This window comes from Salminus brasiliensis, chromosome 22, assembly GCF_030463535.1.
Source record: "Salminus brasiliensis chromosome 22, fSalBra1.hap2, whole genome shotgun sequence".
Classification (NCBI taxonomy): Eukaryota; Metazoa; Chordata; class Actinopteri; order Characiformes; family Bryconidae; genus Salminus; species Salminus brasiliensis.
Window position 1 is genome coordinate 17,264,151 of NC_132899.1, and position 13,462 is coordinate 17,277,612.

General features: G+C 40.1%; 1 protein-coding gene across 20 annotated transcripts in view; it reads left to right on the forward strand.

Annotated features, from left to right (window-relative positions):
• tcf7l2 (transcription factor 7 like 2) overlaps nt 1–3,536 on the forward strand; it is a 93,079-nt gene extending 89,543 nt beyond the window's left edge. For 17 of the 20 annotated variants that reach the window (XM_072668191.1, XM_072668190.1, XM_072668198.1 and 14 more), the window contains one exon: nt 1,133–3,536. In XM_072668191.1, the coding sequence (XP_072524292.1) occupies nt 1,133–1,577 (445 nt within the window). In that variant the 3' untranslated portion in view covers nt 1,578–3,536. The remainder of the gene's footprint in view (nt 1–1,132) is intronic. The other 3 variants (XR_011978257.1, XM_072668213.1, XM_072668210.1) reach the window with 3 other exon arrangements.
• Nucleotides 3,537–13,462: the final 9,926 nt, after the last annotated feature.

The window sequence follows — 13,462 nt, forward strand, 5'->3', positions numbered from 1 at the left end:
AAGGTACGCTGTGGCTTTCGCGCTCTCTCTTTCACTCACTTTTTCCATCTCTTTTTCCGCTGGTTTCTCTCTTTCTCTCCTCCTGATTCCAAACATGGTGTGTATCCAGTCACCTTGGAGACAAGGAAATCTCTCACTCTCCATTTCTGTCTCTCTCTCTCTCTCACGCTCACTCAATATCTCACTCTGCGTCTTGCGCTCCCTCTCCCGCCCCTCTCGGCGTACTGGCTTGGCGCTTGGTGAGCTTTTGCCCGTGTGGCTGGCTGGGATGGCTGGCCGTAGGCGTAGCAGACGAGGGAGGGTCCTGACCCGAGCAGAAATGCAAACATGGCGCGGCGACCTCTGTGCACAGCGCTCACACACATGTCTTAGGGGCAGGCTGAGAGTAGCGCATCTCCTCTAACCTCTTACCTCTCCATCTGAACTCCCCCCCAAGGAACGTGCAGAAAAAAGCAAGAAAAGAGACATGAAAAAGGGAAGCAAAAGAGAGGAGTGTAATAATTCAAGCTGATGTGTAAACCGGATGGGTTCCCTTGCGGTTTGCCTCGCCGAGGTGGAGTTCTTTTGTTTCGAGCTCGTTCTGTTATCTCGCTAGGAGAAAACAAAAGGCAGATATAGTGCTCACCTCTTTGGCTGTGTCCCTCCGAGCCTCGGAGGCGGTTACTCTTCCTCCCCTCACCTCTCGTCATCACCTTTCTCCCCATCCTCCTCTCATCATCTCCCAGTCTGGCATCTGTGTGTCTGTCCATCTCTCTGTCTCTCCAACATGTCCTCCCCTTTTCTCCCGTCTCCTCTGCATGTCTGGTAATGGGATGGAAGGTGAGAGGGAGTCAGTGGCAGTGAGCAGAAAGTGCTCAGGTGCTCATCTGCTTGTATTGGCGTTCTCCAAAAGCAATAGCATCCAATTAGATGCACTAGCTTACCCAAGGTTACCAATCGATGTGTGTAAATGCTCAATTTTACACCCTGAATGTTGCCAGTGGACACATGCATATATTCAGAACTTGTGGTGGTGCTGGAAACGTGCATTTAAATGGGTGCTAAGGCTTAGGCAGAACAAGCCTAGCGGCAAGTTAGAAAACACTGCTGAGATTACGTAGGAGTTTAAAACAAGGCTGCTCTCTGTTTGCAGGAGAAAAAAGAAGTGCATTCGCTACATTCAAGGTGAAGGCAGCTGTGCCAGTCCTCCTTCTTCGGATGGAAGCTTACTAGAGTCCCCCCCATCCTCCCCCTCCATGGTCGCCACCTCCCCGCCCTCGAAAGAATCCAAACCACAGACTGAACAAATGCAACCTCTATCACTGACTATGAAACCGGCCCCCCTGGTCTTGTCCTCGCACCACCCACACCAACACCTCACCATGCCGCCGCCCTTAGCTCTGCTGGACAACTCAGGGGCAGGCAAAACGCCCGGCTCCGCCCACAACGGCTCCTTGGACCCTTCAGACGTGTCGTCGTCGTCCCGCCCCTCAGGCTCCGCTTCCTCTCGGCCTGCATCAGCGTGTCATTCCCATTCTATGTTGCCCAGCTCCGCCCCCACACAACCACTTTCGCTCGTAACCAAGTCAATAGACTAGGCTAGACTAGCTTTGCTTTACCAGCTTTCGACTCCTCTCGTCTGTCTGCTGCCTGTTTTTTTGGTTGATTTGTTTGTTTTTTTTACGTTCTGTTCTTCTCCTCTGTTTGTTTATTTTTTCTGTGCCATATGGCTTTGGAAATTAGTTAATTCTTTTATCAAAGTTCATTGGTCAATATTTGACCTGTCATTATCTAAAATAAAAGAAATTATTATAATTATAATATTGATAATAAAGTACAATGAGTTGTAGAGTATGGCTTTGTGAATCTGCCAAAATTTTTAAGATTTGGGTTGTTTTGTTTTTGTTTTTTTTTTGCTTTTTTTCCCTTTTTTTCTAGTGTTTACCTGTACAACAGAAAAATCCATAACTGTTATGTAGTTTGACATAGACGTGTTAAAAAGACAGATATAAAAAGTAGGTTAAGTGAGGATCAGTGAGCCCTTTTCTTACAGAGTTGGTTCTACTTCATTATTTGTATTAAATACGAGCTTGCGAACCAATCATTTTACACCTGTTCAAAACACGGAGGGCACGAGGACCGTGGAGACGCTTCTCCAACTGAGGAACAACTTTAATTGTGATGTTACTTGTTCTTGTTTAAATGTACAGAAATATTGGGGGGGGGTTACTGTGTTAATATGCATTGTTCCATTGCGTTGTCTATTTTATTTTTTATTTTTTGTCGTTGTTTACCTTGGGAGTGGGGTTGAAGTGGGTTGGGTTGGCTAGACTCACTTGGAGGAACTGTTTTAAGATGGGGTGGGGGTCAGGGATCGGGGTATTCAATACAAAATGTCACAACGCTAGGACCAGTAGTATTTATTGCTTTAGAGATTGCTTGTCGTATCCTGTATGTCGTCCCTTTTTGAAATATTTTCTTTTTCTTAATACATTGTACAAATCTTCTTTTTTTTAATGTAAGCAACTTATATAAATATATATATAAATGATCCATTTTTACAAGGAGGTTTTGAAGTTAAAAATTGTTTTATTGTTTTCCACATACATTTGTTTTGCTGAAGACCAGAATTCCACCAAAACAGTGTAGATTTCTCCAAAACAGATGTATGCACAACTTCATTTCTAGAAACATATCTATAAGCCATTTTACAATAGAAGAAAAGAAAACTTGAAACGGGGACAGTGGGTACCATGTCTTTAGTAGTTGGATCTCGTCTAAAGCCCGTCTTTTTTATTGCACAGTCTCATCTCCACCGGACTGTAGAATTGTGTACAGATTTTCCGTGCCAAAATTTGTGATAATTTTCACTCCCCCTCTTATTACGCTGTAGGTTTTTGTTGTCACTTGTTTGTTTTTTCTTTTTCAACCATACTTTGCTGTGACGTTACATAGATTGCTATGTATGTAGTATAAATGTTGCTATAACAAATGTGTTTGGTAGCAGATTGTCAAATATTAAAATTTAAACTTAATAAAAAGACGGACGTCATACTGTATAAACCCTCAAGGGCCAAATTATGTATATTAGGAGGTTCATAAAAAAACTATTAAATAACACAAAAAAATACACAAACTGCCACTTTTAAGTACACTACTACATATAGGTAGATAGAAAAAATAGGCATGTTGATGTTGCAAGAAGCTGTAAAAAAGCTACAAGAGAATCATCCATTCGGTGCCATTGTAGTTGACATGACGCGACTGTAAGCCGTCGATTTCTTCTCTGGTTTATTAAGATGCTAATGATGAATAGTTTGAATGTTTCCTTAACGGCTGTGATGTTCCTGTTCTGTTTTACGCTCTTAGCTTTTTATTTTTTTTGTTTGCTTTGGATTTTTTTTTCGTTTTCTTTTTTGTTTTGTTTTTTTTTTGTTTTTGTTTTTTGTTTTCCATTATTTGAAATGGTTCCCAAACCATGTTTTTGTAATGAATAAATGTTTATGCTGTACAGTCTCTGTAGCATGCAGTTCTGTATTAATAAAAGCGACTTAGTATGTGCAGATCAGCTTGTGGCCTGGCTTTCTCTAGCGACTGTTCCTGTGGCCTTCATTTCCCTGTTTGGGCTGCATTGGCAAACAAAGTTTTAGAGGCAGAAGCATGGCGGGTGCTTAGCTACATGTGTATGTAAGAGTCTTCCTCACACTACGCTCGGAACGTAAATAATGATGATTAATGGTTCTGAAACTGGGTCAAATCCACCTGAAAATGGTTAGGCCTCTCTGGTGGAGTGACATAAATCTCCTCTCATCACACAGTGCTATCTGCATCTGGTTCCACTCGGAGAGGGATTCAGAAGGAAATTCTGTTGGTTAGAACTGCAGAAAACTCTTTCACTAATTCACTGCAACACTCAACTGGTTCAATCAACAGTTTAAGATTGTGCGTGTTACACACCCTCACCCTGCCTGGTGTAGGCTAACTGACTTTCAAATGCTCTTATTTATGCAAGGCTAAAGCCTTTAACACATGTGTGTATTTTACTGTTGGGTCAGGTTCTCCTGATCATAACTCTGTTGATAGTTGCCCCTGTGCATCCCTTGCACAATTCATCTTTAATGATGGTACCTTTTTAACCCCTTGAACTGTAAGGGCCTGTATGTGTGTCCACAATTGAGTTTCTCATGCTCAGTAATATATGCAACACTTGCATTAAGTAATTAGTTATTAGAATTTCTAGTAGTTATCCAATAAGACCAAAAGTATGGGATGCGCTACAAAATCTCGCCATTAGTAAATATCAGCTATAAGTATCACAGTATTTCCTTGGTAAGATTGTTACTATTAATAATTGAGATGGATTAGATATTAGTAATGGCCTACTGATGTTCTGGTGATAATCCACTGTTTTAACAGGAAAAGGTAAAAATATTACATTCCTTTTACCTCTGGTTAAATTACGTTTGTTTGCTGCTTTTCTAAATGCAAATAATGGCACTTTTCTACAGGAAAGAATCTTAAACATGGCTTTTTCTGCTGCTTTAAGGTTCAGTTTTTGGTTACTGCGAAAAGTTATGTGAGCCAAAGAAAATTACTTTGATATTTAGCAGGATTACTTTTTTTTTTATTTTTAATAAAGAAAGTAAAGGACCTTTGGAGCAAAGGTTTTGGCACAGTGCATGGTCAGTACTTAGTATCATCCTCTTTGGCAAGCATCACGACTTTTGCAATGATTTTTGCAGCCAGCTAAGAATGTTTCAGTTCTTCAGTTTAAGAGATTTTCACTCTTTCTTCCTTGCAGAAAGCTTCTAGGTCTGTAAGATTTTTGGGCCTTCTTGAATGCACTGTTCTTTTCAGGCCCATCCACAGACTGCTGATGATCACAACAACAGACTGTGAAGGCCATGGCATAACCTTCAGCTTGTGGATTTTGGGGTGTGTATCATAACCCTGCTGGAGTTCTATTTTAACTTCATCAGTCCACGAGACTGAAAATGTATTAAAAATGTTCAGAGTGCTAGATAGCTGCTTAGAGTAGGAATGAACAGTGCATGCAGGGGCTGTGGTCTCAATAGCCCTTCAGAGTGTAATGTGTCATGGTATCATATCTAATTATTTTAGCCAAGGTTATGCTTCAGTAGATTTGTTTACCAACTATATGCAAGTTTCTCACCTCTAGCTTCGAATCTTTCCGTTTTCTTCCCATTAATTCCAGTTAATTCCCATAATTACCTGTTTATTCTAGTGGTACATTTATTGGTATTGTTATGCCTTCATGTCTGTTGTTGACAAGAAAAAAATATATATGATATAGTTCCTTTAAATTATCTAATATGTCCTATTCATTCAAATAAGTTCCTAGAACTTCCCAAACTTGCCATGGACTGTTTACATTTTGGAATATTTCCCAAGTTCCCATGGACCCTCTTGCAACAGTAGCTGTAATAAGCTCATTAAAGTCAGAAACCATGGTATCTACGTTATCCGAGAGCTATTAAGGTCCTCAAACCTTTGCATGGAACGTCTTTCCTTTTTCACTTTTAAACTGGGAACCAGAAAGTTTTGTCTATGGGTTCCATGTTGACCTCACATATGGATGCCAACCAGAGTCAGTGATGGAAGTTAAACATGAGCCCTTATCTGTGTTAACTGGGTCCCACAAACAAAACATATGAGTGAGCGCATGCCCAACTGGAACCCACCCACTGGGTCCCCAAGAGGTTCCATTCCCTTCCTCTCTGAAGAAATAAGGCCAAAACTGTCCACCATATCAAATTTGCAACCAGAGACTGCACAGTAGAGACCAGAGGCTTAGCCACACTCACCTCCTTATTTGGTACACCCTCCACCTTCTCCCAGACCAATTGTGCCAAAAGTGCAGTTCATGCAAGTTCCACTACTCCATGTAATGAACAGGACAGGGTGACAGGGTGCGATACAAGCCCTGCAGATGGTCTCTACCTGCCAAGCCGATCAGTCGCTTCATTCCTAAGCGTTAGTTTTTTTAATTTAGCAATTTAGCAAAACAGCGGTTTAGAAACTGATTTCTGGGGGTAAATAAAAACTGTTGGAAAAATCTGAGACCTTGTGCTGTCCATGATTTCTACAGTCACTGGTGAGATCAGGTCTGGATCACAAACTCCACTCATCCCAAAAGTACTGGATCTAGCAGATTTTTTACATGGGGCATGGTGGCCTTAGGCTCACGTGAGGCACCTTCATACTGTTCTACTCAATTTCAAGAGCTTTTTTTTTTTTTCTTTTTTTTTTTACAGAGACTACATACACTGTCTATGCACAGTTGAATTTCTGTATCAACAGTGGGTGCACCTTTTAAGTAGATGAACTACTACCTGAATACTTATTCAGGTAGTTACATATATAGAGTGCTTACTTACATATATAGAGTGACTCCTAATATCCCATTTATACAAATAGAAATGTTTCATGGGTGATTTGCAGCTACAAACTGACCTGTGTGGTTCACTGTTCAGATGTTTTCCTTCTGAGTGCTGAACGTCTGCCTCACAGGAACAAATCAATAAGGACACAGCTGTCTGCAAGCTCGGTGCCGTCTTCCTTCTGAATAGAGGAGACAAACAAGTAAACAAACATCATGAAGTATCAATTGATTCAGAGCAGCACTGCTTTATTGCCTCTGCAAAGCTTTCCCCTCTCGGAAAAAAAAAACCCCAACAACAATGTGCATCAAAAAATCCTAGAGGTCCACACATCAGTCTTAGTCTCTGTTAGACGGCAGATGTGATGTGGCATGATGCAGGAATAAAGAGCGAGTGTGCAGGGGTAAAGAAGGAATCGGGGAGAGCAAAGCAACATTATCCTGCATCCGAACATGTCAACTGTGCACGCAAATGAGGAAGACTTCCAGACAAAGAGCTTTACATCCTCAATTCTGGAACTGTCAATAGATCCTATGCTGTGGAGGGTCAGGGACTTCACTCAATGCTACGGAAAGGGCTCCTCCTGCTCTCTTTCACAGTGGGAACAAAGCTTTCTGTCTGGAGCTCCACCTTCAAAGCTTTATGAGTGAAGTGAGACTGGTTCTTCTCTACGTTCTAGTCTGTATTAATGTTGTTTGTATGTTTGTTTGCATTTGTGAATATCATAAACAGGTATGAAAAGATGTTTGGTTTTTATGTCTGTCATTTACATTCACATAAGAATATCGACAACGCAGAGGGCAAGACGTCCCGCATCTGATTGGTTTCTAAGTTTTCAAGTTCTTAGTCAACAAAACAGATCAATCGAAAGCATTCAAGTTTCAAGTAATCAATTCCGCATCCATTCAAATCTCAAATGTTCTTATTTATTTTTGTAACGCCCACACTGCCTGAATATACTTCCTTCTAAAGTTCATGAACAGTCAAATACTCTGCAAGGCTGATAAAGGTGAGCTTTGGAACATGTGCATGGGGGTGGGTGTCTTTTAATTGTATTCATTTTCTTGAGGGGGTCATGCTTGGAGGGGGGCTGGAAATGGGTGTTTGTCTCTCTACCTATAAAGTAATTACAATCTCTTATATATATATATATATATATATATATATATATATATATATATATATATATACACACACACACACACAACGCCCTAGCAAAAACTTATTGTGCTCAATGGCTCTCCTTTCACTGTGCCACACAACCGATTAAGGTTCTCTCTTGACCTTGAGTGGACCATCAATTTCCTCTTTAATTTTATTATCATTTCAACAATCTCTTTTCATAGCTGTTTTCATCCTTTTGGAGTGGTCTGCATCTAGAGCAGCTCTTCTTTATAAATAAAAGCAGGCTTGCAGATCTATATAAGAGGATGTTAAGTCAGGGGAGCAGGGAGCTTTGTGCTGGTGCATAGCCTAGGTGAAGCTTGCAGTTACAGGCCTTTCTTCATAGACATTTTAACCTAGCTGATGGAGATTAATTTCAGAACATGTTTGTAACAGAAGTTGGATTGCATGAAGTGAGTGAGTAACAGTAGTTTGGCCAAATTAATAACAATAATAATAAAAATAACAATATTACAGAATACATTGAAAGAAGAGGAAAGAAGTAAACAACTTCTGTAGCAAACAATTAAAAATACATCAAAATATATTGAAGCACTTCCAGCTCTGAAATGTCGTAAAAATGGCAGTTACATTGAACCATTGGCATAACAAGAAAACTCCGATTTGCTCATTTGCTACATCAGCTGTACCATCATATGGTTTAGTGGACACATGGGTGCTGGTGCACCATTCTACTGTGCAGAACTGCTTGATCAAACAATCTGCATGGAATAATCTTCAAAAGAAAACATTATCCACAATGTCATCACAGTATTTAATAAAAAATTCAAAAAGGCTGCGAGGGGTCCAGCAGACGAAGACCATGCCACTATGACCTGAGGATTGCTGGTTTGAATCCATCTGGCCATCGACAGCCAGAGCCCGAGACAGCACAGTTGGTCTTGCTCTCTCCAGGTGGGTAAGATAACCTCACTCACTCCACATTACTTTTGTTTGTTTCTGCTAGCCAATGCTTCAGAACTGGGTACCCAAGAGTGGGTTGCCCGGTGATGTTGCACTGGCAACAGTTTGAAAAGAGGCAGTGGCTGATCGGACGTGTCCTCATGTTTTCAGTGAGGGAGCATTACACTTGACTGGGGGTGATGGGGGAGTACTAACGAGGGGGTTGGGTAATTGGAAGGAGTCCCCCCTCCCCTTTGCCTTATAAACATAAATACTCTGATAACAGGATGATATAGAGGCAGAACCTTCAAGGTAAACATTTTCAAAAGCGCTTTAGAAATGACAGTATTATTGCCTCTTACATTTCAAGTAGTCTACTGTATGAATACTGAATGGAAAGTGGTAATATCGATTGAAAAGGGCTCTGCACACATGTGCTTCTGTACAATACATGACCTTGCTCTTTGCACATTGCCTTTTTCGTGTGCAGTGCATTATCTGATGCTTTATGCGTTTTTAGTCAAGACAGTAAAGTGAAACCTACTGACCACGCTTGAGCTTCTGAGAACGACAGAAATGTGAGAGTTACTGTATTTGAAATGTGGATAAGAATCTGAATTATGTACAGGTGTGAATATACTTTACATTTGAACCTAGCAAACACATTTTAGTCTTAAAATATATTAACTTTAATCATAAATACAGCTGGTGACAGGAAAAATACAGCTACAGAACTCCAGCATTTGTAGGCCTCAAGTGAAAGAAATACAGTGAACTAGTTCCTGCCTCCAATTTACATAACTGTCTTTCAGTGTGAGCGGAGAGGTACGACTGTGGCATCAAAAAACAGGGCTCAAGTTGTGGTGTGGTCTGCGGCTATCAACTGTGGCAGGTATGACACTGGTGTAGCGGTTAATAAATCATGACCTGGTCAAGGGGGAAGTAGATCAAGCAGAAGAGGGAGTGAGGAAGAAAGGAAAAAGGAAAAAAAAAATGGGGAGAAGGAGAGAAAGAAGCCGAGGTGATCATAATGAGTGGCTTCCTACTGTCACTTCATCCAGTTATTGCCTCAAGCTGTCAGTACTTCCTGGGAGACTCAACACTTTTTAAGCTTTAAAAAAAAAAGTTTATAGAGTCTACATGTGTATTTGAGAGCGGAGGCAGAGACAGGGCAGGAATTCCACAGAGACTCTGTGTACTTTGGTAATGAGATGAGTGATATTGTCGCTGGTGGCCCAAACCTCGTGCATGACAGGATGACTTTGAGTGGAGGAACAGATGAGAAATGGTCTGACAGCAGAATGGTAATTCCAAGCTGATGGCTTCTAATAGAGCTCCTGCTATTTCAGTGCTTATGGGGTCATAATTCATACTGCAGGTACGGGTGATTGCACTACTCTTACAATACTATTAGACTAATGAGAGTGATCCAACATATCATCACTGCTGGAAAAAAACGTCAGCTTTTCAGGAAAGAGTAAAAAAAAAGCTTCCTAACTTTTAACTTTTAAGTCATGTAATGTTAATGTAATGAGATTTTACTATAAATCATTTTGAACCCTGTCAATTTCCCACAGTGAAATAGGTAGCTGCATTTTTCAACTTTTGTTCAACTAAATTCTAGAAATAAAATAAAAATGTGAAAAAGCAGATTCAAGGATTTGTTCCAACAGTGACAATATGCAGCCATTCATCATGTATAGATCATTTAAATAAATAAATAAATAAAGTACATTGTTGCTTATAATGCATTCAAAACAAAAACCATACATGCTAATGGAGGACCTTTACTGGAAATGGTTTGTTAGGCAATGTTATTGATATAACTGATATAACTGATAAACTATTGAAAACTACTTAATTTTGACCAAGCAATCATTATATCCTGCGTAAATGTTCTAGCCATTACAGTACCAGTTTAGGCAGCAGTCCAGGACACTTGCATACCGATCGCACATACTGGAAATGTCAAAGGTGACGCAATCTCTCATCAGATCTGTGCATTATGATGAGCGCTGCTTTGAGTGAGTGAGAGCCGTTGGAGAAATAAATTGCATTGTAAGAAGAGAAAAGCGCAATAACTGCGAATTTTATCAAATATGGACGGACTTTTCAGACGTCAAGCAGGACGAGTTATTAATCATTTCATGTAGACATTTAATTATTTTATGCGTGTTATTTATAATTGGTCCAGTTCAGTGCAGTACAAACACTGACAACAAACATTGCTGAAATATACTGAACTGTAATTGTAACTGTAGTTTGATTTGATGTTCAGTTGTTGACTACATTACGTGTTATGACTGCTAGTCTTGTTCAGTATACAGGATATGGAACAGAATCATAATAGTTAGACATCACGATGGTCTGGACCTTGGCTTGAGGAGATGTTCTCTAACTGGACCTTACTGAATGAAATACCCTTGCTTTAGAAGAATTGCTTTTGGTTGTAACTGAGATCTGTAAATGTGAAGAACGTAACATGGCCCAATCTCTGGCCATTTGACCAGTTATTCTGTCAGCTTCCTCTTCTAGAAAGCAAATGTATTGCAACCTTGTAAACACAATAAAGCAGGTAAAAGGATTTCTTTGGTTACTTTTTGAAAGATGCGTCCACCCTCTGCCACCCCCCGGCAAAAATAAGACATACACATGACCTGGAGATTTAGAGCAGCAAGGAAGATCTTTAACTATAGTTAAGGTTAAAAAACGGTTTGCTGTCTTGAAAAAGCAATAGAAATGAAACTTCACTGTCTAAACACTTCTCTACAACAGTTTAGCAGATGAAACTCTTCCACGCAGGAAAGCCATCAAACTGCTTCTCTTAAAGACACAACACTGGCTGGCTGAGGTGATGGAGATCTGCTGATGACTGAACAGCCGAGTTAAGTGAATGAATGAGAGAGAGAGTAAAGTGAATGGACGAGCGAGGGGATGTAGTGCTGGGGGAGGTGAAGGTTTCTCAGTTCCCTCTGAGGGTGTGTGACTGCAGTGGCCCATCCACAGCCCTAATGATGGCAGTGTGTTGTGAGCTAACTACCCTCAGTGTGCTGAGAGCCCTCAGGCTAATGCCACATCTCTCCGTCAAGGCCTGCCTTCATCGCGATTTACTCAACCTTTCCAAAGATACACTGCGATGAGAAAGTAGAACACTGACAGGTCAAAAAGAGCCCTGAAGAAAACATGGATGTATAATCCAGCAACATATTCAGAAGTTCTGATTGCAGAAAAAATTATTTATTAAAAAAACAAAAAACAAACACTGGGTATGTGAGACTGAATGAGCTGTTATTAGGCTGTGATTTAAAAACACTTTTTTTAGGTTTATGCTGATCATGTAAAATAAAGTACATTTTAAAGTTTTAAATTCATGCTGTATTTTAGGCCTTTAGGCCTTGGGCCGTTTAATGATAATCATGGCTTGAATGCCAAAGCGTATTTGTATATTGGTGCTGACCATGTGCTTCCCTTCACGGCAACAATTTACCCATCTTCTAACAGCTACTTTCAACATGATAACCATTTCACACAGCAAACGTCATCTCTCACTTGTTTCATGAACTTGACAACAAGGTCAGTGTTCTTCAATGGCAATCCCAGTCACTGGATCCAAATGCAATAGAACACCTTTGGAGTGTGGCAGAACGGCAGATTCACAGCAGACAGACAGGACGAATCTGCAGGATACAGTTCTATTTGGATGGGATCAGTTTTACATGTGGAGGTGGGGTAATGTGATTATTACCGGTGATACTCAGTGATTTTAGTCCGGTCCGAAAGGACCATGTCAGTAATTTTTACGGACAGCGCACTCCCGCTTCAGTAAAGATTCCGGTGCCTTTTACCTTCTGTAAAACAAGCTGTAAAAATAACCTTTGGTTAACCTCAGATTAAATCCTGCACGCATCAGCATGTGTAAATATTCTGTGATACCTCCGGTCATTTAAGTCTGTGGCAAACCTCAGTTAAATTCAGAAGATTCAGAGCCAGAGACTCCTTAGGGGCGCGATGCTTCTGGCAGTTTTGGGTAAGTCATTGTTAGTTTAGCCTATAGCCTACATATGTGTTATGAACATTACAATCATTTCATTATTATCATTATCATTTATGCTGAGATTTATCTTGTGCGAAATGGAAATTTTACAGACATCCTGTAGAAAAATTACACTACTCCACCCCTAAATGTAAAAACCCATCCCGTCTGAACAGGCCTTAAGTGATGCAACAATGTCAACATGGTGAAATTCATGCCATGAAGCTGTTTTCAGAGCAAAGGGAGGACCTACCCAGTATTAGTATAGTGTTCTTATGGTTTAGTGCTCAGTGAATGTATTTTCTCATAACTGTCATTGAATGATATACATACATGTTTTTTTCAGTGTGCTATTTACATTACATATTATATAGCTCAGACTAAGGAGCCATTTGTAAACAAAACAGCAAATATGCTAAAAGCATCTGATGAAATGATGCAGGTACAATTCGGTACAATTCTGAATAAAAATGCATACATCAAAATGTGTTAGATATTCAATATGCCAAACTTTTTGTTGGCCATAAAGTAGGAGAGAAAATACCAGCACAGTATTTTTTAACGGTACATCTACAGTAATTTTTTGTTAAAATTTGTTAATTTATGCCGAGACCACAATTAAAGCATGCAAGATGATGCAGAAAGTATTTTTAAATGATTTATCTACAAAAGCCTCTGAATTCATGTTCATTTGTTGACAAAGGAAGGAACCTCCTGCCACATGAAATAAACATAGCATAATGACAATTCTAAGAAACTATGCTATTAATTATGTTATCAATAACGCGTCTCGTATGTGCTACAGTTCAACATTCTAAAGCCCATCGCCTAACTACTGTAGCTCCTTTAAATCTTCAGCATTACATTAGCCAAGATTACACTGCCGTGTTTTAGCACACAAACTCAGATACACAGCTAATACAAAGCGTGCCCCCTGCTCGCTGTCTGGGGAAAAGATTTGTTTGGCGTAATGAAGACGCCG